Source organism: Artemia sp. Qi Xiang Cuo, chromosome 6, assembly GCF_049724085.1.
Source record: "Artemia sp. Qi Xiang Cuo chromosome 6, ASM4972408v1, whole genome shotgun sequence".
NCBI lineage: Eukaryota > Metazoa > Arthropoda > Branchiopoda > Anostraca > Artemiidae > Artemia > Artemia sp. Qi Xiang Cuo.
In genome coordinates, this window is record NC_142799.1 from 63,583,286 (window position 1) to 63,611,124 (window position 27,839).

Below are 27,839 nucleotides of genomic sequence, written 5' to 3' on the forward strand. Positions count from 1 at the left end.
CTTAAACAATCGTGACAAAACGTCAAACTTAAGCGTAAAGAGCGAGGGTCAAGGAAGGGGCATCCCCCTCATATACAAAATAATTTCTGTTACATGCTACATGTTTTGATGTTACTCCTTAATTTCAATTGAAAAAACATGTTTTTTAAAGTTTAATCAAAAATGTGTAGTTCGGTAGGTGGATAAAGCTGAATCTCAGCTATCAAATGATAGCAAAATTGACGTCTTAACTTTGATGGATTAAAATCGTAGGACTGCAGAAGAATAATATACTAAAAACTTGCAGAGGGAACATGAATCATAAATAACCTTCTTCAATCATGTACAATAATCATTCTGCTCAAAGAATGCCATTCTGGCATAGTATTAATTTAGATTTTTTTAGGTCAATATGGTTGACTTTTTGCCAAGCCAAATTTAAATTTATAAAAAAAGCGTCTAAATATTCGATCAAGTTTATCTGTGATTGCCTAATTTGAAAAAAATTTTTGATTACTTAAAGACTTTTAGAATATATTATGTTACCAAATAGTCATTTTTACCTCCTTATGTTCTAACTTAGAATATTTAAGTTTCTCACTAAAATTTGGTCCTCGGTATCCGAGTCGGTGCTCTTTGGGATCTAAAATAAGCGGCTGGGAGGTTTATTCGTCCCAAAACATTGTCACACAACAAATTCGTCACACAACAACTTGTCAACGGAAAAAAAAATCCGAATCTGAGCTAGGACTAGTTATTGATTGCATTTATTTATCTTAAAGCATTCTTTTTCAAGTAAAAAAAGCACAAATATTTAAAAAAGAAGAAGAACGAGACATTTTGTTAACAACAAATCAAAAATACTTTTTATCAAGTCCACTTTATAGTCCCCTCTCTAGTCTAATCAGAGGTATTTTTCAAGCGAGCAAGAAGAGGTCCTGATTTGTGAAAATGAGCTATACAAAAACTTGCCATTAGTATCAGTTGAACCCAACCCCCTGTTGAATGGGCAGGCAGCTTTGACACAAAACGGCCATTGAATGCATCATATGACATGATCATTACAGTTTTCAACATAGCATTACTGTACTCCGGATTTCGATATCCCTATTTAGAAGTAAATTAATCTTCTTCTTCCAATATAAACCGCGAATCTATTATTTATAAACATTGTAATCACCATAGAGGACTACCGGTCCTCTCTAACTAAAACTTGAATGTGCACCTCAGATAAAATTAAGGACATACAAAATAAAAAGCAACAACACATTTCCTTGAAATGAAACCACAGGCAATAACAGTTCACATAAATTTCTTGCTTATTGACTCTTCAATTCCTTGCCAATGCTATAAGAAACGATTTTTCCCCAGTCAATTTTGGTCCTAGTGACAGGCAATTGGCGCCTCAACGCTTTAAAGGTTGTATCGGACATTGTCTGGTAATTTTCACAGATTGCAAGTTGATATTCTTTTTCAGCGTCTTGAACAGCCTGGACGAATTCTTTGGCAGTTTGTATCTCACTCTGAAACAAATCAAAAAGCATTGTGTAACCATATCTGTACAGACAGAGGGTAAGTGGAAGAGAGAAAGAAAGAAAGAAAGAAAGAAAAAGAGAGAGAGAGGAATTTCCAAAACACGTAGGCTTTGTTGCTTGACATCCTGATCTAAATTCTTTAACTCAGAGAACTCACAGAAAAGAGATTTATTAAATATCATACAGATGCAGTTATATCGGTAGATCCCATCGAAAATTGAGGAAACGTCCATAATAGGACAAGAAGAGGTTGGTGCCTTCCTTTATTTCCACTGAGTCTATAATTAACTCGAATTTGATCTCCCTTTGTTTCTTACTAATAATTTAACTGTCAGAGCCTAGCTAAAGTGGTAATCAATCATCTTTTTTTATTTTCAACACTTGTTTTAGGTTAAAATGTAGTCTGCACAGAGGCCTATTTTAGCTTGAGCAAATCTTGGTAGATTTGGTAGGCTAGTTGACATAAAGCTAGCAGGCTTACTGACGACAACATTTTGTTTTCTTTCTCCCCCCCCCACTTACATTTAAATTTACCCTAAGAGACAATCGTGCAGCAGGTTAGGCGGGCTAAAAAAAAATACCGAAATTCACGAACGCCTGATGACAAACGTGATTTTCCTTTTTGACACTAGTACCTACTACTTCTACTTTTATAGATTGCTATAGATATTTTATAATCTTTTGTATATCTTATAGATTGCCAGTCTATAGATATATTACAGATTGCCAGCTTCTACTTTTATAGATTCCCTATACCAAAACGAAAATCGAGACCACTGTCCCTATAATTCCGTTATAAGAATCTTTTGGGATTCTATAATGCTTTCGGGTTTGATCATTCTCTAATCCTAAATAATAATTTTCTTTCTTCGACGACGGAAGTAATAAAAAAAAAAAAAAACTAAATTCAAATAGAATACCAGCTATGATCTTACTTACGGTAACGACAAGGTTTCCTAAATACGGTAACGACAAATAATCCTAAATAATAATTTTCTTTCTTCGACGACGGAGGTAAAAAAAAAAAAAAAACTAAATTCCCATAGAATACCAGCTCTGATCTTACTTACGGTAACGACAAGGTTTCCTTTGGCCTCCTTCGCACAGACTAATTGCACATTTCCATCTTCATAGTAGTGAACTTGAACCTTCATGACACCACAGAGCTCGGTAGAGCCACCTATACCTGGTGTAAATGTGCAATGCCACTGAGAGCGCCATCGCCCATTCCTGCGAAGAAAAATAATAACCTTTATATTCAAGGAGGAGAAGACGGCAGAAGTATGTAGGACCTGGTTAAAAGGTAAATTTACCAAACCAACAATTATTCTCCATTTGGCAGTTAAACTGTGTATTTACAAAGAAACAAAAAACGAAAAAAAAAACAACAAAAAAACAAAAACGAACCCTTTTATTTAGAATAAGCACAACTGAGTGTGTAGGTTTATGAAATTCAAGGATTTTGCACCATTTACAATTTCAGGATCTTCAGATATTGAAAATGCACAATTTTGACCCCAAGTGGATTGCCAAGTAATTCCAAAGTTCCAGAAATCTGAACGCTAAACTGCATTCAATTTACCACTAAATATTGTCTGGACAACTGATCTGACGATCGGGCAGTGTTGACCCATGAAACATAAAATAAGTTTAGAAAAGCCAGTTACATTAAAGACAGAGAATACTTTATGGTGAGTTGAAAATTCACTACAGACGTTCAAATATTTTCAGATAGATCACAGCTATTTTAATCTGAAAAGTCTATTCCAGTTTCCGGAAACAGCGTGTTTACACTGGTAGATTTTTGGAAAAAAAGTTGCTAGTTGTGACTCTTCTAAGTAATGAAAGATGTTCTTGCGTTTGGCAGATCAGTGTAACCTCATCCTCTAAGATCCATGAACGATAAATATTGACTGCAACATGTTCTTTATAACTTCATTTTGGATAGAAAACGTTTTTGAAAAGAAAACTTGTTTAAAATTGTTATTCAACCAAAGGTGCAGAAATGATTTTTATGCAACTACTGGATATGATATGATGTTTATTAACACTAAAAGCCTTTATAGGGCAAGGTTAATAGAAGATGATGGATAAATAAAGTACCACTGCGTTTCAGCAGAAAACTATGACACATGTTATAAAGTGGATACGAGATCGTGTATAAAGAGTCAAAAGGGTGCAAAACTGAAGTAGGTTGGGAGTACCCTTCGAGGGTCGTAAATCATTATAGACTTAGTAAGCTGAACTTTAAATTCTCGAATCCAAAAGGTTTAGCCCTATTACTACTACTACTAACAACTCACCACAGCACCGAGCCGCCAAAGGCCAAAACAATTTACGCACGGTCCTTCTCCACCCCAGTCTATTCAAAGCCTCCCTCTTTACACTCTCCCAGGAAGACCCCATTTCCCTTAAATATTTCCTTACGCCCTCACGCCCCAACCGAGGACCACCTACTTTTCGTTTAACCCTAGACGGTTGGCCAAAAAGGACAGCCTTTGGCTATCTGTCTTCCTTCTCCACAAAACATGCCCTAGCCATCTCAAGCTTTCTTTCATTACAGCCCTAGAGACCGGGATTGAACCACACCTTTCGTAGAGCCTACTGTTTGAAATATGGTCAGTCAGTCGGGTACCTAAAACAATCCGTAGGCGATTTTTTCGGAAAACCTCTAGCAAATCTTCCTCCGTTTTTCGGAGCGCCCATGGTTCAGAACCATAGTTGACCACTGTCATCACCGTAGCTTCTAATATTCTAATCTTGGTTCGCAGACTTATCTTCCTGTTCTTCCAAAGTTTTTTTTTTCCACTGTGGAAAAACACCCTGGGTATTGGCTATTCTACTTTTAACATCTTCACTGCACCCACCGTCTTTACTACTAATTATACTACCTAGGTAAGTGAAGCTATTTACTTGATCAATCTTTTCGTTACCCAACGACAACGTTTTATCTTCACTTATTCATAGCCTAACCAACTTAGTCTTCTTAATATTAATTTTCCAACCTATTTTAGCACTCTGGACTCCCAAAACTTCATTCACTTTGCGCACACTTTCATCTAGGATGCTGAAATCTTCAGCACAATCTAAGTACAGGAAAGTTTTACTTCCCTGTTTGATTCTATGTTCTCCCATTGGCTTTGCTGTGCTCCTTCAAAGGCTGTTCATTGTGGAAAAAGAAACTGCATTTTTGCAAATCTTTAGATTCCAAAATCTTATATCATCCACATCTAATTTGCCGCTAGTCTTTTACATCGCTCCTTCACGAGGTTTTAGCTGTTGAAACTCCTTTTGAAGGGAAAATAGCAACGAAGACCACACTGCCTTTCGATCACAAACAACAAAAACACAAAGAACAATAGAGAAATCTTTTTGTAAAACAGTGAAGATAATTTGAATCAATATTTCGGCCCTATATCCAAGAGTCATCCTCACCAAGACAAAAATGAATAAAAGAAGAAAGACTCACGACAACATGCGACCAATCAAACCAAAAAGCAAAATTTTTGAAAGTAGTCCCATCATCCTTACTTCAGCGAAGTTTTTTATATCTTTTTGTCTTGCTGAGGACGGCCCTTGGATACATGGCCGAAATATTCATTCAAGTTATCTTCACTTTCTTACAAAAAGAATTCCCTATTGTTCTTCCTATTTTTGTTGTTTGTCCTTTTGAAGGGGTCGACAGAGAAACTTTAAGGGATAATGACCCCAGGAAGATCGTTCCAAATCGAAGTGCAACGTCAAATTAAGCTGCTCTTAAAGTGTTCTGTTCTCAACGCATCAACCTTAAGATAGCTTGACCCACCTATACGCCTTCATATCTTTCTTGTCGGCCGGAAAGTGGGGAGGATGGGTCTGCAATATGGGAAAGCTCTAGAGAAGGACGTGGATTTATGTACTTGTAATAAAACAGCCATCAACACTACATAAAACCTTTGACTAACACACTGGAAAGAGTCATGGGGAACAACGGAACCTGCCCTATTACCTTATTCTCGTTCTTTCGAAGAGCTGCTAACAACGTTTTCGGAGCACCAGCATATAGCGGGTATCCACACTCGGCGATGGGTCATGATGCAAGACTTGAAAAGTGGGATGAGCCAGCTGGGCGGTAGAAGGTTTTTGCAGCTAAGAATCATCCCAAGCTTCCAGAGGAGATTCTTATCCGATCCAGGTAGGTTTTCCAAGTGGATTCCAATTTACTAGTTTAAGCATCTTCAAAGATGCTCTCTGTTGACTGTTTTGTTTTCTTTAGGTTCGTTTGCCCATTCTTTGGAATATTTTATATTTTGTTTCTGTATTTGTGTTTGCTGCAAGGTTTTTTTCTTCTACTCCATTAGACGTATTTTTATATTTATGATGGGTATTAAAGTTATACATACATAGCTGCTAAGACCCAAGCTATGTTCATTGGAAGTGAAGACTATTTTTTTTTATAGATTTTGCAATCATGCAGCTAACACCGACTAGGAAAAAATTGTTTCTCTGTTAAATTGGATTCGTCAACGATTTCCTAAAGTCGATTGCGTGTTTTCCTTTTATTATTGATCACTAAGCGTAATAAAGAGCATTCATTCAGTAAATATAAGCTAACCAATCTTAACTTTTGTAGCTTTAAAGGCGACCAAGAATTCATAATTCTCCATGAAGAATATCAAAAAATAATTTCACATATTAACCCCTCCCTCGCCTCTCCTAGAACATAAAAAATGTATCCATAAAATCTTATAATTTTCTAAATACATTAAATTTTTTGAAAATATTTAACCTTCACACAATCTTCGACAAATTTCTGTGAGATCTTTTGTATTTTACTTTTACACGCGCTGAGAGTCAAATGCTAAGAGAGTTGAACATTTTCACTCGTTAACTGGCTTAGTAAATATACGAGACCATACCATTTTCGTTTGTGTGTTAATAACTAACTTAAGATTTTGCATGTATCAATGTGTGATGTTATTTACTTAGCATTTAATAATTGATTCAAAATTTTAATTAATTAGATTAGGAAAAGAAAAGCAACCTTTCAATTTTAAAGTCAAAAATTGAATTTTTATTCAAGTACATACTTAATTAAAAGGTCGTGATTTTTTTTATTTATTCCTTATTATTTTGACATATAGGCTATAAAACAAGAAATGTTTGGCTTCTTACAAAAACTAGATGATTTATTCAAGTCAGGATTACATTTTCCTTATTTGTGAACCGAAAAAAAAGAAGGTCATTTTGGAACCCAAAGGAGTGGACAATTTTGCAGAATGCGAGTCAAATTTCACTTCAACAGCCACATTTCACGTCACGTAATAAGCAAATTTCTTTGTGTGAGCAAATATTCGACACGTTTTTGTTCCGAAAAATTTAGGCTGAGGAGCCAAACCCATCAAAACGGGACGCAAAGAAGGGCCGCAATATGTTCTTTCTGTCCACTTCAAACTAAAGTCGTCCAGTGCTTGTGCCAAGAGAAGCCAAATGCACAATTAGAAGAATAATAATAATGGCTTGCCCGAAAATGGGCGATTTTTTTTTTTTACAAAAGTCAAGAAATTTGCATCCTTAAGTACCTGAGCCAAGGAAACCTAACGTTAAAAAGTGTTTGTTCAGTTACAAAAATTGTCCTTCAGGCCGAACAAAATTTGCTTAATAATACAAAACTTCCTATTTATGAATAGCTAAAAGTATAAAACCAATTTTCTTATAGGAAACAAGAAGGTCAAAACTACCGAAAACCTCATTCTTACACACAAAAAAAGTTCGTTGTATAAAAATGGTTTGCTTTAGGGAGATCTGGCTTCACAAGAGTTGTCCCAAAAAAGCTTCTCTTACAGCATTTAAGACTTAGCAAAAGCATGCCCAGTTCCCCCGATGATATCCACATCACTTGAAGCGGTCATTTACTCACATATTTAATAAACGTTAAATTTTCAGAAAATATATCAATAACACCATCAATCTATATTTTTTTCCGCACTATCAAATCGAACGTCAACATCGTTGATCCTTGTCAAAATAGATATACGCACATTTTTTAAGCATTCACAACCATTCTTATCGGAAACAAATACGAAATTTTGATATTTTTTTTTCATAGGGACATAAAAATGTTTCTCAATTAAATTTAAAATTGACGATACATTTTTCATCAAGATCCTACCAGTTTCGGGGATTGTCCTGGAAGGACAGTCTAATTAATCACAAGAAAAATATGCACAAGGAACAATGCCAAACCCCTATAATCAAACGACTTAACCTTGGGTTATATCGAGCTATATCGTGTGGGTTATCGAGCTATATCGAAGGGGTAGGACTCTACGGTAAATTTGCAACTGTAGCGAGGAGCACATTTGGAAAGAGGTCAAGGAATGGTATATTCATCTTCTGGAATGATGGCATATTGATATATTAATTATGGTATGGCTAATTGAGTTAGTGAATTAATATTCAAACCCTAAAACATGCAATCCTAACATGGTTGCTGGTTACCCAAATAGATATTCATCCTTTTTTTTTTCATAAACTTACCAATAGTTCTTTGGTTGAAATTGATGGTCTTCAATACAAGCGACCATGGTAACTGTGTCATCACGAACATGAGCAAACACGCTTGAAGTACCGTGTTTATAATGATTGAAAGTATATTCAGTGAACTCCTTTTCTAGAGCAGCACGCCATGGCTCACCACTGTTGCCGATCTCATGCGGCTAGAAAAAAAATTTGTTAAATACACTAATTTTGAGATGTAGAAAATAATTAAAAAGAAAATATGTACCATCACTACCATGAAAAATACAACTGGTACTTAAGCAGAACCTCATTAACTTGCTGATTTCTATGCGTATCTGATTTACTTTTATAATTATTAAATACCAAAAAGAAGAAAAGCAATTAATTTTGGTGTATAAATCGAAAATATACCCCTTTCTGCAAAATATTTTTATTATATTCTTCTGATTAACAATTTAATTTCCCTTCTTTTTTTTTTACAGAAATAAATCTTTATTTTGAAAGGGAAACAAAATAAAACAAAAACCAATAAGCCTAAAGGCGTGCTCAGTACGTTACAATAAATCTTTTTAGTGCGTTATAATAAATCATAAACTATTGAATGGAAAATATTAAATCCTTGATTGAAACTAAATTTACTGATTTTCCCTTGAGAGATTTTGCATCCTTAAAAACAAACCCTAAATATTCAGTCAATCACCATGTTTTTTGGTAGTGAATCCCGAAAATTGATTCCCAAATTATAACCGAATACTGAACTAATGATTTAACTTTAATAGAAAAAACACAACCTTAATGATTATGATTCTTAGAATGATTAAGTTTTAATGATTCTTAAAATAACAAAAATAACGCTTTATTTTTGATTTCAATGGAATTGCATTTTAAGTCTAATTACAATTCCATTAAGCAATCCTGATTCAACTACAATGTACATTTTATAAATGCTTCCTGTAAACAGAATACCTTCGAGAGCAAGCTTCAAGAGGTTGTATCTCTTCTTCAAAACAAGAATCTATCAAAAAATTAAAAATACTCTTCGATTCGCTAATAATCTTTGTTACCACGTACGCCTGCAAAACATGGACGCTAAACGTCGAGGAAAAATGCAGAAAATGCGCCTTCGAGACGTATTTGTTTTTGCCTTATAACTGGAATAAAGAATAAAGACAGAGTCTCACAAAAGACCTTAAAAGTAACTAAAGCAACAGAGAGAAAGAGAGAGAGAGAGAGAGAGAGAGAGAGAGAGAGAGAGAGAGAGAGAGAAAGAGAGAGATTGTAAAAAGGTTTTGCATTTTTTGTTTAAGAAGCAACTTATTACTGCATAACTTGCACTTAGACGTACCTACAACAACAAATGATGGAATCACATCTCCCCCTCCTCGCTTATCTTAATCTAAAGCATTTTTAGTGCATTATGTTTCGTAGACTGGAACATTTTATTTTTCTTTCCTTTGAATTTGAAGTGATGAACTGCAGGTCTTGGTTAATTTTTTCTTTAACATTATGCATTTACTTGCATTTCTTTTCTTCTTTTTTTTATCAGCTTTTACAGGCTCTATCTCTTCTTCGCTGCAACGCACAAAATAAAAACTGAAGTTTACCTGGAATTCTGATGGTTCCCGTCTATAGTGGTCATATTTGAAAGATTGCTTGGTTCTGGGATCAAAGAATCGCCCTGGTCCAAGACTGTTATGCTCAGTGACTAGTGCTTGATATTCTGAATTTGGAACCCGAACCGATGTAAACTGATCCTTGTTATACTGCTCAACAGCAGCGCTAACACCATCTTTCAATAAACTATCATTATCAAGCAGGACTCTTACATCTAAAAAGTTTAAGCAGATCATTAGGGATGTTAATAACAGTGGGAGTTTATTAGTTTTAGGTTGGAGATAGTGAGGTCAATTCACGAAAATTTAGGTGAGGAGGGGGGGCTAAAGGTCACCAATTGACGCCACTGGTTGGAGAAGCAAGGAAACCTATTGCTGTTTTGGTTACTTTAATTAATCATTTACTTGGCTTTTATTTACAACTACTTTTTATTTCAAAGGACAAACCGATGTTTTCAGCCACTTTTCAGTGACATGATTCTATTTGTTTTCAGCTTTACCAACAGTCAGTTAAAATGAAATTCCAAATTCGCAAATACAAAAAATGCTTTCCTCATCAACAGCTGATGCACCAATGGGTATCTCACTGCTTAAATGAATAGTCGGGATTTCATAAATGATCTTCAAAATGGAGATTAAATTCAGCCAAATGGACACACAAAAATTTCTAAGGTAGAATAAGATACAGCGAGGAATAGCGAAGATAGACAGTATCAGAACATTGATGTTGTGCTTTAAACCAAACTTCAAAAGTAAAGTTGGCATAACTTACTAGTTCAATAAGACAGGCTTCCAAAGGCGTAATTCCACTTCAAAACACTTACTACACTAAGAAAATACTTTCTTAATCATATACCAGATAATTTATTCTTGAACAATATACATCAAACATTAAATTAACCATAAGACTAGGCTAAAATGGTATAATTCAGCCTTTACCAAGTATCAACTAGCAACAAACCCTTTCCGAGGAGCGGCAAAAAATCTATAAGGAAAACGAAGTGTTTACTCTTTTGTGAGGATTGAAGAAAATTTGTTACCCTACCATAGCACAATCTGAAGTAGCCCCCCCCCAAAAAAAAAACTGTCCTTGACAGTTTCAATTTGAACTCTCAGTCATAAGACAAAACAGGGTAGATTTACCAAACTAAAGCCTTGAAAATGATAACTTACACCCCCCCCCCCTATTGAATTCTTTATCCATCTGCATGCATAAAACAGTTTAATATCAGCCTTTTCTCTACAAGTGCAACATTAACCCAAATATGAATTTATTCTAAAGAAAAAGGGCCACTTTTAATTAACCTTTGCTGGATTGATGCACACAAATAATGTTTTATCTTACCAACAGTCAATTTTACGCAGAAGATACATCAATACAAGCATATGCAAACAGCTAATAATGACTAACGAAAAATAGTTCATCAAATAGTTCGTGGTAATGAACTGTAAGTAAGGAGCGACCTGGCTCAATAGTAGGCGAACCGAAACTCTAAAAAACGCAATTATGATATTAATAGATACATTCAAAAATCAGATTTTTATTTTTATTTCAAATATGTAAGTTTTATCAAGTCTTAGCCATCAAAGTTACGCGCCTGAAAAAATTTGCCTTATTTTCGAAAAAAGGGGGAAACACCCAGTAAACGTCACAGAACCTTAATGCAAATCACACCATCAGATTCAACGTATCAGAGAAACCTACTGTAGAGGTTCCAAGCTCCTATCTGCAAAAATGTGGAATTTTGTATGTTTTGCCAGAAGAAACATCACGGATGTGTGTTTATTTGTTGTTTTTTTCCCAGGGGTGATCGTATCGACCCAGTGGTCCTTGAATATCGCGGGAGGGCTCATTCGAACGGAAAGTAAAAGTTCTAGTGTCCCTTTTAAGTGACCAAAAAATGAAGGGCAACTAGGCCCCCTCCCACGCTCATTTTTTCACAGTCACCCGATCAAAACTTTGAGGTCGCCATTTTGTTCAGCATGGTCGACAAATATGATAACTATGTCCATGAGGATGACTTAATTCTCCACAGTCCCCGGGGGATGGTCTGCAAGTTATGAACTTTGCCTAATGTTTACATATGGTTTTGGTTATTTGGAAATATACAGTAGTTTTCAGGGGGAATTTGTTTCTGGTAGTGGGGTGTGGGGGTGGGTCGGAGTTAGGTGGGAGGATCTTTCCATGGAGGAAGTTTTCATGGGGGAAGGGACAATGCTTTGAATGGGGCGCAGGATTTCCCAGTATTAAAAAAAAACGATCAGAATTCAATCAAAAAACAAGTTTTTCAACTGAAAGTAAGGAATAACATCAAACTTAAAACGAACAGAAATTTTTATGTAAATGATTGGGCTCGCCCCCTAGTCAATACCTCGCTCTTTACGCTGACGTTTTTTTAGTACTTTCATAAGAGTTATCTATTCTAATTAACGGCCTTTGTCATTGAGGGGTCATTCTTAAATAATCGGAACAAAATTCGAACTTTAGCGTAAAGGCGAGGCATTGACTAGGGAACAAACCCCCTAATATACGTAATAAAAATATACGAATATAGAAGTTCGCTACGTAAGTTAATTCGTAAGTTACGTATATTTATTACCAATTAAAACAATCGTAAACAAAATTAAAAGTTCTAGTGGCCTTTTTAACCCTTTGATGCCAGAATATTGGAAGAAGAGAGGAAAAAATTCCGCGGCTGTTTCTGTGCTTTATTTAAGGTAATTCCGCGACAAAATGTCAAGAAAGAAAAATATAGATGAAAGTGAAGAAAATACAGAATGGTTCCCACAGGCAACATCTGGCAGTAACAGCATATAGTCACACATTGCCTAGCTAGTGTGATAAGACAGGAAACAGTTCCTGTTTGGCGTGAAACATAAAGCCACTTCTCTCTTCATGCACTGCACCTTGGAGAGTGGAGTGTACTGGTCTACCTCTCATAGGTGGTTGCTGAGGATGCGCCAGACAGCAAGGTGCGTGCAACGTCCATTTTGAACTGCAGTAAGCTCATGGGTTTTATTCCAGTAGGAAGACACTTGCGATACAGGATCCACCCATTTACAATGGGAATTTGCATGTACCACTTGTTTCGAGACTTGAAGTCAATTCTGTACAGCTCTGTCAGCCCATCGGCAAGATCAACGCCGCCCGTAAAGCAATTGTATTCCTTCACACAGTGTGGTCTCTTCACTTCTATATTCTCTTTTTGCTTGCCATCCCACCTTTCATAGGTATCTTCAGGATCCACACCTGCATATGTTGATATCAAGTGAACCGGCTTAATATCATACCACTCTACCGCTACAACATTCAACTGCGTTTCCACCCACCAGTCAATACGAGTCTCTTCTTTGGGGTTTCATTTCACAGTCTAGTTCTAAAGTACAGCCTTTTAACCTGTTTATCCTAACTGTAGCCAGTGTAAATATACACTTGTCATTTAGGGTCTGGACCAAGTCTAGTGACGAAAACCAGTTGTCATAAAAGAGCTTGTAGTTCTTGTGGTTTGGGATAACCCTCGCAAGTTAGAGGACAAAATCAGCACCAACCCCCAAATCGCTTGCATCAACCGATCCCTTATCAGTATACATTTCTAAATCATACACAAATCCACTTATTCCTGCTCTATAGATGAACTTGTGTCCCCATTTATGTGGTTCATTCGGATTGTACTGCTTCATTGATATTCGTTGCTTTGTCAGAACTATTTGCTCATCAATGACCGGGTGTTCTTCCGGTGCATCTTCATGAAGTTGGCTCGAACCATTCTCTATCAAGGGATGAACCATATAAATCTTGTCGTAATCAGGTTCTCTGGGAGGCTTCTGTGATATATTGTCACTGAAATGCAAATACCTCTTTATCGGTTCAAATCTGTCTCGTGATATAGCATCGGCTATCACGGAGTATCAAGTTTTGTTTGACCAGTAGCTGCAATAGCAGGGCATTTTCACTATTTATGTAAACGAAAGGACTCCCAGGAAACGCTTAATGTCGGCCAAAGAAACGCCTAACTGCTCGCCATCTTTCTGAAGTGTATATATGAAGGGATTGCCATCTTTTTGAAGGGATATCTTAGCATATTACACTATATACGCTCAGTAGACTGCAAAGTTCCCATTTCTGGGGGATGGTTCCTCTAGGAACCATGATTTTTAGGGCCCCTCCCTTCCCTTGTTTTTCACTCTGTCGATGCAAATGACACTTCTTTAGAAGTTTCAGACCTTCTTCTCTGCCAGGCCAGGAAAACAAAAACTCTAGAACAAGTCATTACGTTGTCAGTTACAAAAACACATGCCCACCTATCAGTAAAATGCAAGGAGCCAAAATGTACTTACTTTTACTGTGATTATATCACCCAAGGGTGGACGATCGTAAATCGAAAAAAAATACCAGAAATAGAGCTTGTTGATTTTTACACAACGATACAAACCCCGAGGGGTTAGCTTGTGTAGTTTTGATAATAAAAATTTCTGAATTTTATGGTTCCTGAGTAAGCATGGGCACTGTTTCTGTTCTGTTTTTAAAGTACCTGTTTCTGTTCTGTTAATTCAAAAAAACAGAAATAGATGACGTTTTTTATTTACCTGTTCTATTCTGTTTTTATAATAGCTATTTCGTCCTGTTTCTGTTTTTTTTCTACCTGTTTTTCTTCTGTTTCTGATTTTATTTTAGTGATACGAGAATGAAATATTCGTGACTTTCGAACTTACAAAACAGTGTTTTAAATCATAATTTCAAAATGTGAAAAATCGTGGTTTCGTCTCATACAATTTTAAACTTGGAATGTAAGTAAAATGATGGAACTCGGTGTGTCTAATCTACCCAATAGTGCTAATATGTTGTTTCAGCTAGGCAGAATTAGGGCTTAGGTGTTAGGTGAGAGTAGGTACGTGTGTAAATAGGAGGACATTAAATGGGTACTTGAGTTCCAATAAAACAACTTGTTTCTTACTGTACATTATTCAGTAAATTGAGCAGCAAAGTTGCACAGATACTGTCCAGGAGACAAGCGACCATTCTTTATTTCCGATCGATCAAAACAAGCTGCTCTACCGAAACTCTGCTGCAAAGCCCTGTTTAAGGACAAATTGCAACTTTCTGTTCTTGATAAGCCAGATATGACACAGCTTATTTAAAAAAACAACAGGGGACTTGAAAGCACCATCCTGGGAAGCCATCTATCATCAAATAAATGTTGCTGCCAGAAAAAAATTTAAACAGAAGGCTACTTTACGGTCTGCCACTAAAGCTAGGTTGACTTGTCACTGCTGAGCTGCAAAAGAATCTGGTTTTATAAGTATCACTGCCCATTACCCAAGGAAGATAAAAAATGAGCAGAGGTTGCACCAGAGTGTTTCACATTTCAAGAGGCTTAATCATTCTCATACAACTACTAACATACTTCCAACAATTTAAGTTGCAATCAGGAAGTTTTCACTGACAGGTAAGATGTTCTGCATTATGATTCTAGGCTATGAGCACTTTCCTGAACTTCATGTTTTGAACATTGCCTTCATTCATCTTTTACGCACGCACTTGGATTTTGGTCCACTCGAAACTCAGCCAATGACATCACTGGCAGCGCAATAGCGCTGCCTAAGTAAAGAACGATGTTGGCACAATATGTTATTTTTTTTGGTTCTTGGTCTTGGACCAGGGCACTTCGTAAGGAAGGAGTTGTCGTAAAAACTTCGAAAAGGGCTCATTCGATTGGAAATTAGAGTGGCTTGTGCCCTTTTTAATAGTTGAAAGTGATTGGACGGCAACTAACACACCTTCCACACCCACCATTTCCCCAAACACATCCAATCAAAATTTTGAGATAGCCATTTTGTTCAGCGTAATTGATTTCCAGGTAGAAATTATATTTTTGAGGAGGACACTCCCGCAAAGCCCTCAGGGCAAGGGTTTTAAGTTATGCCCTGGGGGCATATAAGGCTTTTATAGAGTGTTGTCGTAGAAACTTCAAAAAGGGCTCATTCGATTGGAAATAGTCGAAAGTGATTGGAGGACAACTAACCCCCCTCTCACGCCCACCTTTTCCCCAAACATATCCAATCTAAATTTTAAGATAGCCATTTTGTACAACGTAGTTGAATGTTCTGGAAATTATATCTTTGAGGATAACAACTCCCCCTCCCCCACAGCCCTCAGGGCAAGGGTTGTAAGTTATGCCCTGGGGGCATACAAGATTTTTTATAGAAAGCATTGTCGTAGAAACTTCAAAAAAGGCTCATTTGATTGGAAATTGAAATGGCTAGTGCCCTTTTAAATAGTCAAAAGTGATTTTAGGGCAACTAACCCCCCGTCTCATGCCCACCTTTTCCCCAAACACATCCAATCAAAATTTTTAGATAGCCATTTTGTTCAACGTAGTTAAAAGTTTTAGAAATTGGGTCTTTGAGGATGATAACCCCCCCAGAGCCCTCGGGGCAAGGGTTGTAAGTTATGTCCTGGGGGCATAGAAGGTTTTTATAGACAATGATGTTGTAGAAAACTTCAAAAAGGGCTCATTCGATTGGAAATTAGAAGGGCTTGTGCCCTTTTTGAAAGTCAAAAGTGATTGGAGAATAACTAACACCCACCATTTCCCCAAACACATCGAATCAAAATTTTGAGATAGCCATTTTGTTCGACGCAGTTAAAAAGTCTGGAAATTATGTTTTTGAGGATGACAATCCCCCCACAGCCCTCAGGAAAAGGGTTGTAAGTTATGCCCTTGGGGTATATAAGGTTTTTTTTATTATAGAAAGCGTTATCGTAGAAACTTCAAAAAGGAATCATTCGACTGGAAATTAAAACGGCTAGTGCCCTTTTTAAGCCTCCTCTCACGCCCACCATTTCCCCAAAAGTTTCTTCAACGTAGTTGAAAGCTCTGGAAATTAGATCTTTGAGGATGACAACCCTCCCCTGGCTACCCCTCTGGTCAAGGGCTGTAAGTTATGTCCTGGGGGTATATAAGGCTTTTATTGAAAGCGTTGTCGTAGAAACTTCAAAAGGGCTCATTCAATTAGAAATTAAAAGGGCTAGTGCCTTTTTTAATAGTTGAAAGTGATTGGAGAGCAATTAACTCGCCTCCCACGCCCACCATTTCCCCGAACACATTCAATCAAGATTTTGAGATAGCCATTTTGTTTAGCGTAGTTGGAAGTTCTGGAATTTAGGTCTTTGAGGATGACCACCCCCTCACAGCCCGCAGGGCAAGGGTTGTAATTTATGCCCTTGGGATATATAAGGTGTTTATAGAAAGGGTTGTCGTAGAAACTCAAAAAGGGCTCATTCGATTGGAAATTGAAAGGCATAGTGCCCTTTTTAATAGTCGAAAGTTATTGGAAGGCTTGACTTTTTTTATAGTAAACATCGATGTGGGTACAATGTATTATTTTTTCTTTTTTTTTTGGTTAGAGCAGGGCACTTCGTACTGAAAGAGTTGTCTTAGGAACTTCGAAAAGGGCTCATTCGATTGAAAATAGAAAGGGCTAAAAAAGGGCTAATAGTCGAAATTGATTGAAGGGAAACTAATCCCCCTACCACGCCATCCCTCCCATTTGCCTATTATGTTTGAAAACTAAATGTTGCCTTAAGATTAAATCATAGTGCACAGTTTTAATGCTAATTCCCAATAAGGCATCTCAGCACTATCCCAAGAACGACTGAGGGTATCATGTTCAAACTCTCGGGGCTACTTCTGCTCTTAAAATTTAACAAAATCAAAATAGCGTAAGTGTATCCAAGCTATCAAAAAAAGTAAACAGATTTTTTTTTGCGAATGGTATCCTGAAAATTTTTCTCCAGCATACAAATAGCAGGCCAAACTAGTCTGAAAAAAAAAGATTTAAAGAATTATTTTATTTTTCCCTGAAAAGACTATATAAATATAAAAAAAACAGAAATTAATTAAAAAAAACTTATTCCACAAAATAGGTCTTTCAAAGAGAAGTAAAGAATCCCATTAACCAATAAATAAGCGAAAATATAATAAAACAATCTACCAAGCGTGAAACTACCACAAATTAGCATCAATAAATAAATGAAACCCAGAACAAACAGAAATTACAATAAATAACCAAGTCAAACACAAAACAAGCAGAACTTAACGTGAGTAGGGATCAAAACCCCTATGCCACCCCAAGGTTGGAACATAATTTGCACTTTACTAACAACATTCTGGAAAGAGGGATTCTTCAAATCAATTATGGTGTGAAGAAACGAAGACGGAAAAACACAGTACTGAGAAAAATTCAAACCACATTCGTTTTGAACAAGACAGTCAAGTTTTTCACATATTTTACAACACCCTGTCGTTCTATATTCAATATAAAACAGCGCAGTAGAAGTCCCCTCTCGCCTCTACAGTGTGTGCAGGTGTAGTATTGAGGCTAATTATCTAAAATAAAGGTGTCATGTGTGCAGTGTATATTCACCATACAACACCAAACTCATAGTTTTAAGGTAAAATTTTAAAGAAACAAAATGAAATACTGAGAAAACGTAACATACCACACCATTTCAAACAACACAGCAATTTTTTTTTCATATTTTGCAACCACCTTGTCAAAATTAAATGAAAAAAACAATTTTTTTTTACTGAAAGTAAGGAGCGACATTAAAACTTAAAACGAACAGAAATTATTCTGCATATGAAAGGGCCTGTCCCCTCCTCACCTCCTCGCTCTTTACGCTAAAGGTCTTTTTTATTGTTTTAAAAATTAGAGTTTGTGAGAAAGAGTCAAACTTTAGCGTAAAGAGCGAAGCGTTGAGGAGGGGACAGCCCCTTTCATATACGGAATAATTTATGTTGGTTTTAAGTTTTAATGTTGCCCCTTACTTTCAGTTAAAAAAAACTTGTTTTTTTCATTTAATTTCTGAACGTTTTTGAATTAATGCAGGTCTTGATTTTGGCTCTCCGTACATGAATAATTAAAATGAAATTTGCATATTAAGTTTACCTTTTTTTGGCTAAGTGGCTTTCTCGAAAATTGTTTAATTTTATTGACGAACGTTTTTATTAGTAATAAATATACGTAACTTACGAATTAACTTACGTAACGAGCTTCTATATTCGTCTATTTTTATAACGTACATTAGGGCGTTCGCCCCCAAGTCAATACCTCGCCCTTTACGCTAAAGTTCAAATTTTTTGCGAATTATTTAAGAATGACCCCTTAATCACAAAGGCCCTTAATTAGAATAAATGGCTCCTATGAAAGTACTAAAAAAAAACTGTAGCGTAAAGAGCGAGAACTAGGGAACGAACCCAATCATACACGTAATATTTTCTGTTCGTTTTAAGTTTTGATGTTAAAAAGTTTTCAGTTGAAAACTTGTTTTTTTTTATTTAATTTCGGATTTTTTTTTTAAATAATGCTGGGAAATCCGGCGTCCCCTTCATAACAATGTCCCTTCCCCCATGAAAACTTTCTCCGTGGAAAGATCCTCCCACGTAACCCCTGACCCCCCCCCCCCCAAGTAGCAGAAAAAATCCCCCTGAAAACGGCTGTATACTTCCCAATAACCAATACTATATATAAACATTGGGCAAAGTTCGTAACTTGCAGCCCTTCCCCCAGGTACTGTGGGGTGTTAATCATCCTCAAAGACATAGTTATTATATTTTTCGACCATACTGAACAAAATGGCTATCTCAAAATTTTCATTGGTGACTTTGGGAAAAAATGAGCATGGGAGGGGGTCTAGTTGCCCTCATTTTTTTGGTCACTAAAAGAGGGCACTATAACTTTTAATTTCAATTCCAATGATCCCTCCCGCGATTTTCTAGGACCACTGGGTCGATACGATCACCTCTGAAAAAAAAAATAAACATAAAAAAAAATAAACACGCATCTGTGATCTTTCTTCTTGCAAAAAATACAGAATTCCAAATTTTTGAAGATAGGAGCTTGAAACCCATACAGTAGGGTTCTCTGATACGCTGAACCTGATGGTGTGATTTTCACTAAGGTTCTTTGACTTTTAGAGGGTGTTTCCCCCTTTTTTTCAAAAATAAGGCAAATTTTCTCAGGCGTGTAACTTTTGATGGGTAAGACTAGACTTCATGAAACTTACATATTTAAAATCAGCATAAAAATCTGATTCTTTTGAGGTATGTATTGGTATCAAAATTCAGATTTTTAGAGTTAAGGTTACTATTGAGCCAGGTCACTCCTTACTTACAGTTTGTTACCACAAACTGTTTGAAAAAAAACCATCAACAATTTTTTTTTAATTTGACACTGGTCACCGTCAAATATAACCCACAATCATCAGACAAGCAGTAGTAACTGGTTGGCTTGTTATAATGTGGTGTTACAGCTTATACAATTACTTTAATCAAGATTACTTAATTTAACTTGATATTGCCACTAAAGTAAAAATAGTGGCGTCAATTCGGACTTGGGGGTTAGGTCTGGAGGTATGGGTCTTTGCCCCCCCTCCAAAAATGAAAATGTTTTTTTTTTATTTTCATTGAAAATACCACTTTCTGGAATTTTAATTAAAAAAAACCTGCCCCTCTCCCTAGATTTGTAAAATATATTTATGCTCACAATCCTAATTTTCATGAACACCACTAGGAGAAATGCAGCTCACATGTAATACCAAACTAATTCGTTTATTTTATAAGCAAAGACAAAAGGTAATAAAAGTTTAGATCTGACAGCAGTATTCAACTAGCGACAGAAAATCACCCTAGGATGAACTAAAACCCAAATGAGTGTAATTTTTTTTTTTTTTTTTAATTGGTGTATCTTCAGTGTTCTATTTTCAAATTTCAACACGTTTGGTTATCAGAAACACCATCAGCCTATATAAAGCCCTTCCCCCTCCCCTAAAAAGAAGAAGATATTACCTGAAAATACTTCATTAAATTCTCCAGGTGGTGCATGTTGTAAAAAATCTGACACAATTTTAATCTGGAAATATAAATATTTTTATCAAACACTTTGTAATTTGGAGCCAGCGGAATTACAAGCATACCATCAATCTAACAACTGAAGCTTTCATTAATATACCAAATTCTTATGAAAAAAGACAGACCCCCTTGCCCCTCTTTCCCTTGCCAACACTCCAACAACTGAAGCTTTGAATTAAAATATAAAATTCTGAAAAAAAAAAATACAGACTCCCTCCCCCTCTTTCCCTTGCCAAGACTCCAGCAATTGAAGATTTCAATTAAAATACCAATTTCTTATGGAAAGACACCCCCCCCCTCTTTCCCTTGCCAACACCTGAAAGTTTCAACTAAAATACCAAATTTGTATTTAAAAAACAGTATGTTTAATATAAATGAAAGATCTAAGGCCAAATTGGCATACCAAAATAAGACAGAGAGAGAAATCTTGAAAATAAACAATGGATCTGCTCCTAGTAAGACAAAAAGAAGAGAGTCACAATGAATATTTTGCCTGTACAAAACTAGGCGTCTTCAGTGTTAATACAGAAATAATCTAAAACATAACAATTTAGAAAAGAAAATGGATAACATCTAAATTAAAAAAGAATAGAAATAACAAAATCAAACCAATATACATACAGTTGCTACTTCATGATATAAAAAAGCAGAAGGAAATATACAACTAGCAATATGCCTCTATGAAAACACAAAAGCAACTGACACAAGTTGCTTTTTTGTTCAATCAAAAAAAATAAAAAAAAAAAAAAAAAAAAAAAAAAAAAAAAAAAGAAGAAGAAGAAGCAAGGACCAGCATTAAAACATAAAAGAACAGAAATTATTCCACATATGAGGGGGAATGCCTCTTTCTCAAGCCTCACTCTTCATGCTAAAGTCTTAAAAGTTCTTTACAGATACTCTTCATCAAAATTCAATTAGCCTTGGGTCTGAGCAGTCTTTGTTAAAGAATTGTAACAAAAAGTAAACTTTAGCATAAAGAGGGGGGGAGGGGGAAGGGAATTTGATTTCTAAAGTTAACAGTGATTTCACCTCTAAGCAGGAGGAAGGAGGGTAACCCTAATTTCTTGTCAGCAAGTTATCTTTCAGAAGGTACTGCTGGATCTCTGTCCAATTCAGAGGCAAAGAACAGCAAATTTCATAATTGGGCCTTTTGGGAGTCAGGGCCCATTCAACAGCTATGGGGACAGGTTAAGGAGGAGGGGTCTCTAAATTCTTATCATCAGCATGTCAATAAGAAAGGGACGTAATAATTAGTGTCTTAATTGGATTTTTTGCATCTGGACCAGGGTATGCTATTTTTTTTAATATAACAAATAATAATTTATGGTAGTTGTTTTGCAAATAAAATTTCAAAAATAGACCTACAGCTCAAATTATACCCCAGGGAGACATTTCCAAGTTCCTACCTCTACTTCTTCTCTACTCATAAACTTCAAAGATTTCAAGTTGAGTGGGCTTAGTCTACTTTACCTGGACTGTTCCCAGGATATTAGCTGGGATTCCAAATTGAATTTGAGTCCTTATTCACAGCAGGACTCATTTTCATAGTTTTTTTTTTTTTTTTTTTACCCATAACATACATTTAAACTGTAGGTTATGTTTTGGAAATCCCTTCTCATCTCCTAATTTGGATTGTAGATTAATGGGATACTCACCAGATTGCCAATCTTTAAATACATCTTCTATGCACAAATAACATTCCATTAGCCAATCATTAGATAGTGAAATTTTTAAAAATAGGTGGCAAACATGTTTGACTGTAATTCCAATTTTCTTTCAACAAACAAGTTCATGAAACAAAGATGTTCCATATATACACATATTCGAATTAGCTAGCTAGTCACCTGTCAAAAGCTGTCCTATATACACTGTAAACTTAGCTAACTAGTTGGCTATAAACATCTCATTTATATTTAGCCTATACAGGAGCTTAAATTAGACAACTGGTTGGGTAAAATCAACACACTTCCTATGACAAAATCAGTGGTAGGCTACTTATTCACAAAAATGTATGGGGGGGGGGCAAATGTATTTTTAGATTTTAGGGGTGGGTCTTGTTTTTTTTTTCAACGGGACTACCAAAAAAAGAGTATTTTGGATTGAAAAATACAAAAAAGGTATTTTTTGGAATCTAGGGAGAATGGGGTGGTGGGAAAAATCTAGAAGGGAAATACCCCACTCCTCCCAATTCAAACCACTGGTAGACATTATCATTTCAGCATTTTAAATGATATATCTATCCAGTGGCACCATTTCATAAAACCTCAGGAGGGGGGGGGGGGCAAAGATCAATTTTGGGCAATGTAATGTAACAAAATTGAATAATGTAAGCAATGTAATTTATTTAGATATTGCTTTTGCAACCTTGTTAGGGACCAAAAAATCATTACAAGATGGAACATTTACCACACAAATTAAAACTGAAAGTTACATGCAGTTACTTAAGCAATGGATATCTCCTTGGCTTCATTTTTGCAAAGTTGCAAACAAGCTTTTCAAAATCAAGCGCCTTCACTGCAGCCTTTTCAGTGAACATAAGGAGCAAATGTGAAAGTTGCTTATTGTCCATTGTTGTCTGAAGGTAATCCTTCACAAATGTCAACACAGACAAAAATCGTTCATTTGAGCATGTTGCAAGCAGGAATATGAGGACTACCCTCACAACCTCAAGAGCCTCAGAATAAACTTCTTTCAATCCTCCTAGGCTTTGAAGCGATTTAAAGTGTTTGCCAGTTTCTGTGGAATCTGCAACATATATGCACAAGCTATCAAGCTTGACTCTTCAGCTCTATAACATTGATGCCAGCCTTATCAAAGTATGTTGCAATCTCGAGAAGTGTTCATGAAGTCTTTGGATTTGGGGTTAAACCATTGTGTGAAAAACGCTCTTCAAACTTATTTGCCACTCTGTCCAAAACCTCATAGAACTCTCTTTGCATTTTCTCCTCTGTTCTTGTGCCCTCAGATTCAGTGCTGTGCTTTCCAAGTGTTGATGTCATCCAATAGTCCGTGAGTCTCCTGGATATCTTCTGAACTCGTTTTGATTTTGCTGGTAAAGTTGAAGCAAGAGCGCTCATTTCCAACAGATCAGCTCCAACATTAATATCCATCTCCTTAGACTTACCATATAGGACTTAAGAAATACTCAACATCATGCATTGTCTTCAGTTATTTTTGTTGTTGTGGTGATTAAAGTGCAGGTGTCTGAAATAATCAGATCTGGGACCTGCAGTTGTTCAGAAAGAGGGTTGATCATTGCAAGAACTTCATGAATGACATGCAAACTGAATATGAATGGAAATAACTCTAGTTTATTCTCAGGACCTGTAGCTTCTGCTGCTTCCTCCCTGTCAGAAGATTCTTGAACAACAGACTGAACTACAAGTATGCAGTCATATCTTACCAAAATTTTAGCCACTGATCTATACCAGTAAGACCAACGTGTCACAACTGTCCTTTCAAGCATTAGCATGGACATGTTGGCAGTTTTCTGGGCATTGGCAAACAACTGGTATTGAGTGTTGCTGTTAGAGACAAAACCATAAACTGTTTGCAAAACTGAAAATACTGACAAAATTCCTTGTTTTTTCTGCATACAATTGCCAATCACAAGCTTAAATATATGGGAATGACAGTGAGTGAACACCACTTGCACTGCTTTTTCCCGGAGAGCCTGTACTTCTGAAAAACATCCACTCAATACACTTTCCCCATTGTAGCACTGTCCAACGCATTTTGACCAGTCAAGGCCAAAACCCTTTATTTTGTTGTAAATAAAGTCAGCCAAACTCTCAGCATCAACCTTGCGCATGTGGTAGCAACCTTTGGCTCTTTTTTTGATTTTCATATCCTGAACACATCACACTATGATTGCAAGTTGTTCCTTATTCGAGAGGTCTTTTGTTTTGTCAGCAAGAATGGCAAAATATTTTGCTTTTCTGACTTCTTTTGCAATAGAGCTATTAATTTTATTTCCTATGAGCTCAATGTATTTGTTTTGGTAATCATGTGACAAGTAATGACCATAGGCATTGCAAGACTTGTCCATCAGGTCTGGGTGGATTTCTGTTATAAGACCTACCATCTCAAAGAAATTCCCTTGATTAGCACTGGACTCTCCTTCATCATGACCACAAAACACAAGACCTTGTGTTTTGGCTGTCTCCATCTGAATAGCTTTAAATTTGGTCCAGGAAATGGTACATACTTTGTGCAGGTCACTGCTTTCATGCTGCTTTACCAGCTCTGAAATGTCTTTCCACTTTCTCAATCCTATATTGATGAATGCTCTTGTGCCATATGTTTTGCCTGATCTTAGTGATGATCCACTGAATTGTCAGCAATAGAAGCAGAATACAAAATCCTGTTCTTTTAATTATTCAAGCCATGGATGTGCCAAGAAATAGGAGCTGTTGAATTTTCTTGTGTAATTCCTGATGGTAGTGACAGGGTAGTCAGTCAGAACTGGTTGACAGGGGTTATCATATGGGTTCATGGAAGCCATTGCCTTTGTTTGTGGTTGGCACAGATATGTCTCCCCTATGTCTCTAAAAAGAAGGCACTACAGTATACAGTGTACTACATACAAAATGAGAAACAACACTCCAAGACCCTAGTCTGGATACCCCCTTTTCCCAGATGTTGCACAAGACTTTACAGGCTGACCAAGTACATAAATTATTGGAGACAGTATAATGTGACAGGCCAAATCCACAAAACCATGCCAAAGGAGATATTCTTCAAATGGGTGACTTTTTGCTGTTTTCTAATGATCTGGTTTTTGGTTTTTCAGTAATAAATCAAAAGCAAAAAAAATTGGAAAAGAAAGAATACACCAAGAGCTTCAGAGTTGAAAATTGGGCCCCTGATTTCAGAGTTGAAATCAGGGGGGCCATTCCCCACCCCCCAAATGGTGCCATTGTATCTATCCAATCTGTTTCAGCAGAAGCAATAATTCAAGCAATGAAACAGGCTAAAGTATGTCCTGGGAAGGTATTTTGAAGTACCTGCCTCTACTCCTTCCCCTTCAGAGGGTCCTGAAATTTGCCTATATGACAGGTCTATACCTGTTTGAATTTTGATAAAACAACATTTTACCTCAATTTTCATGATATCAGTTTCTTTTCCTTTGGCTTTAGTTCTGAAAATGTAACTCTAGTTATTTGAGTCAAATTTTAAGCCACATCAATGTTTTCTTTTTTTTTTTAATTTAGGAAACATATTTGCATATCTTTAAAACCTTATAAATTGGGATTGGGCAAAGTTGTGAAGCTGAAAACAATTTTGTTGTACTTCATTTAAGCAGAATGTCTATTTTGTAAGATTTTGTTTTTATAACACAATATGTTTAAAGGTCATCAAAGGTCAGGACCCAGTAAATTTCTACCAAATCATATTATTGACTTACACATAAGGTGAATATACCAATCGGTGCATTTTTTATGCTGATTGCAAATATAGTAATCATTTCTATTGGAAATGAATTTCAGCCCCCCCCCTATATATGCAAATTCAGGGTATGTATTTCTACAACCTAACCTAACCCTGAATTGGCATATATAGGTGGGGCTGAAATTCATTTCTGATAGAAATGATTATTATATTTGTAATCAGCATAAAAAAAGGCATTGAATAGTATATTCACTTTATACATAAGTAAATAATATGACTTGGTAGAAGTTCACCCAGGACCCACTAGAGGGAGAAGAAGTGGAGGTAGGTACTTCAAAATACCTTCCTGGGACATACTTTAGCCTGTAGACCCATCCCTGAAAGTTTCATTTTCCTAACACAACCCCTTAATAAGATAGCCAAAAGTAGCTAATGTAGAATTTTACCATACTTCGCCTGTGGACCCATCCCTGAAAGTTTTATTTTCCTAACCTAAACCTATTCCAAGATAGCCAAAAGTAGCTAAAGTAGAATTTTACCATTTTTTTTAGTTTCCTTTGAAAAGTCCTAATATCAATAGGCTATGGTATTTAGAAAAAGCTTCAAAAGGTGAACCAAGGAAACCACAAATTACTGAATTTAATTTAAATTTTCCTTTTTTATAACTTGAAATTCTTTGTTATAGGCTACTCACAAGATAGCCTACTAACTAGCCTAGCCTAATTGACCATGCTCTCTTGATTTGAGGGGCATGTTTGAGAAGCAAGCATAAGTCAGCACCAGGAACAGATAGAAGCAGCCTAGATAGACATTAAGTCAATAATATGATTTGGTAGAAATTTACCACAGCCTATCCTATTGCAAACACCTGTATTTTAAGTTAATTTGCAGTGACTTCACCTAACCTAAACAGTTTATATAGGCACGACTTGAGAAAAGGAAGAGTGCAAGTAATAAAGTAAAAGAGAAGCCAGAAATAAGTACCTTTTCTGAATCAGAAATCACATCCTCACTTATACTAGCCATGGCAAATAGGCAGAATGTTTTAAAGGGAGGATTAAGGTGCGTCTACATGAGACATGTTTTCAAAAGGACTTTCTGCAGTTAATTTCGGACGATAGCTTTTTTCGGCACTGGTCGTTCGAAAGAGATGGTAGACTATGCGCAAATTTAAAACTTGGGTGAAGCTAGGTATTAAAGGGCATTCTCGATAAGGACATTTTCATCTTTTTAAGTAAGTTTTAAACACTGATGTGTCATTATTTTAGTCATGCCCAGCCACATCTTATTCATACATATTGACAAAAAAGCTAAGGTCTATGCATTATGCCTTGGGTACATTGTAGTTATGCTTGTGGATAAAATAAAAATCACACGCGGCTACAAATCCAACCCCTCCATTATTTATTGATTTGAACCATGTTTGGTTTTCCCTGTTTAAGTATTTATCACTGACTAATCAAAGTGATGATCTAATTCTTTTTTTTAGATTAAACAAGATGGAAGCTTAGAACATTGGTTTTCTTATCAGTATGATGAAATCATAAACGATGTGACAGGTGGTTTCTTCTGACACTCGGAGGAGGTGGCTGTACAATTTCAGTGTACACTGTGCAACCTGCAAGGAAAAAGGAATCTGCATCGCACGGGGCAGGAAGTTGGAGTTGCTCATTAAAATCATACCAGCAAAGTCCCTTTATCTTTCTGATTCTTTTGCTTCGAATTGCATCCAACTTCCTCAAAGTAATGGTGGTTTCTGGCTAAGCTTCTGTGCCATAAAGTAGGACTAAGTCTATGGATGCATTAAGTATCCACGGCTTTGCAAGACGGCTCACCAGAAAGGTGGCACCAAAGGTTATTGAGTCTCCTTAGGATAAAAGCTGCCTTGGCAATTCGTGCTTTGATTT

The 27,839-nt window shown here is 36.3% G+C and overlaps 1 protein-coding gene and 1 pseudogene across 1 annotated transcript; both read right to left on the reverse strand.

Moving 5' to 3' along the window:
- Nucleotides 1-730: 730 nt before the first annotated feature.
- Nucleotides 731-26,999, reverse strand: cpa (F-actin-capping protein subunit alpha). The gene is made up of 6 exons (XM_089090916.1): nt 26,917-26,999; nt 20,479-20,542; nt 9,620-9,843; nt 8,034-8,212; nt 2,585-2,744; nt 731-1,502 (listed from the first exon to the last, which is right to left on the reverse strand). The coding sequence occupies exons 1-6, from the start codon at nt 26,956-26,958 to the stop codon at nt 1,299-1,301; spliced, it is 873 nt and encodes a 290-aa protein (XP_088947042.1). The 5' UTR covers nt 26,959-26,999; the 3' UTR covers nt 731-1,298.
- Nucleotides 23,693-25,045, reverse strand: LOC148951499 (zinc finger MYM-type protein 1-like; annotated as a pseudogene).
- Nucleotides 27,000-27,839: the final 840 nt, after the last annotated feature.

Coding starts and splice junctions, on each gene's coding strand:
- cpa (XM_089090916.1), bottom strand. CDS start 26,958: ATGGCTAGTATAAGTGAGGATGTGATTTCTGATTCAGAAAAG. Junction 9,844..20,478: donor ATTTAATGAAGTATTTTCAG/GTAATATCTTCT, acceptor TAAACTTTTTAG/ATGTAAGAGTCCTGCTTGAT. Junction 8,213..9,619: donor GGGAACCATCAGAATTCCAG/GTAAACTTCAGT, acceptor TTTTTTTTCTAG/CCGCATGAGATCGGCAACAG.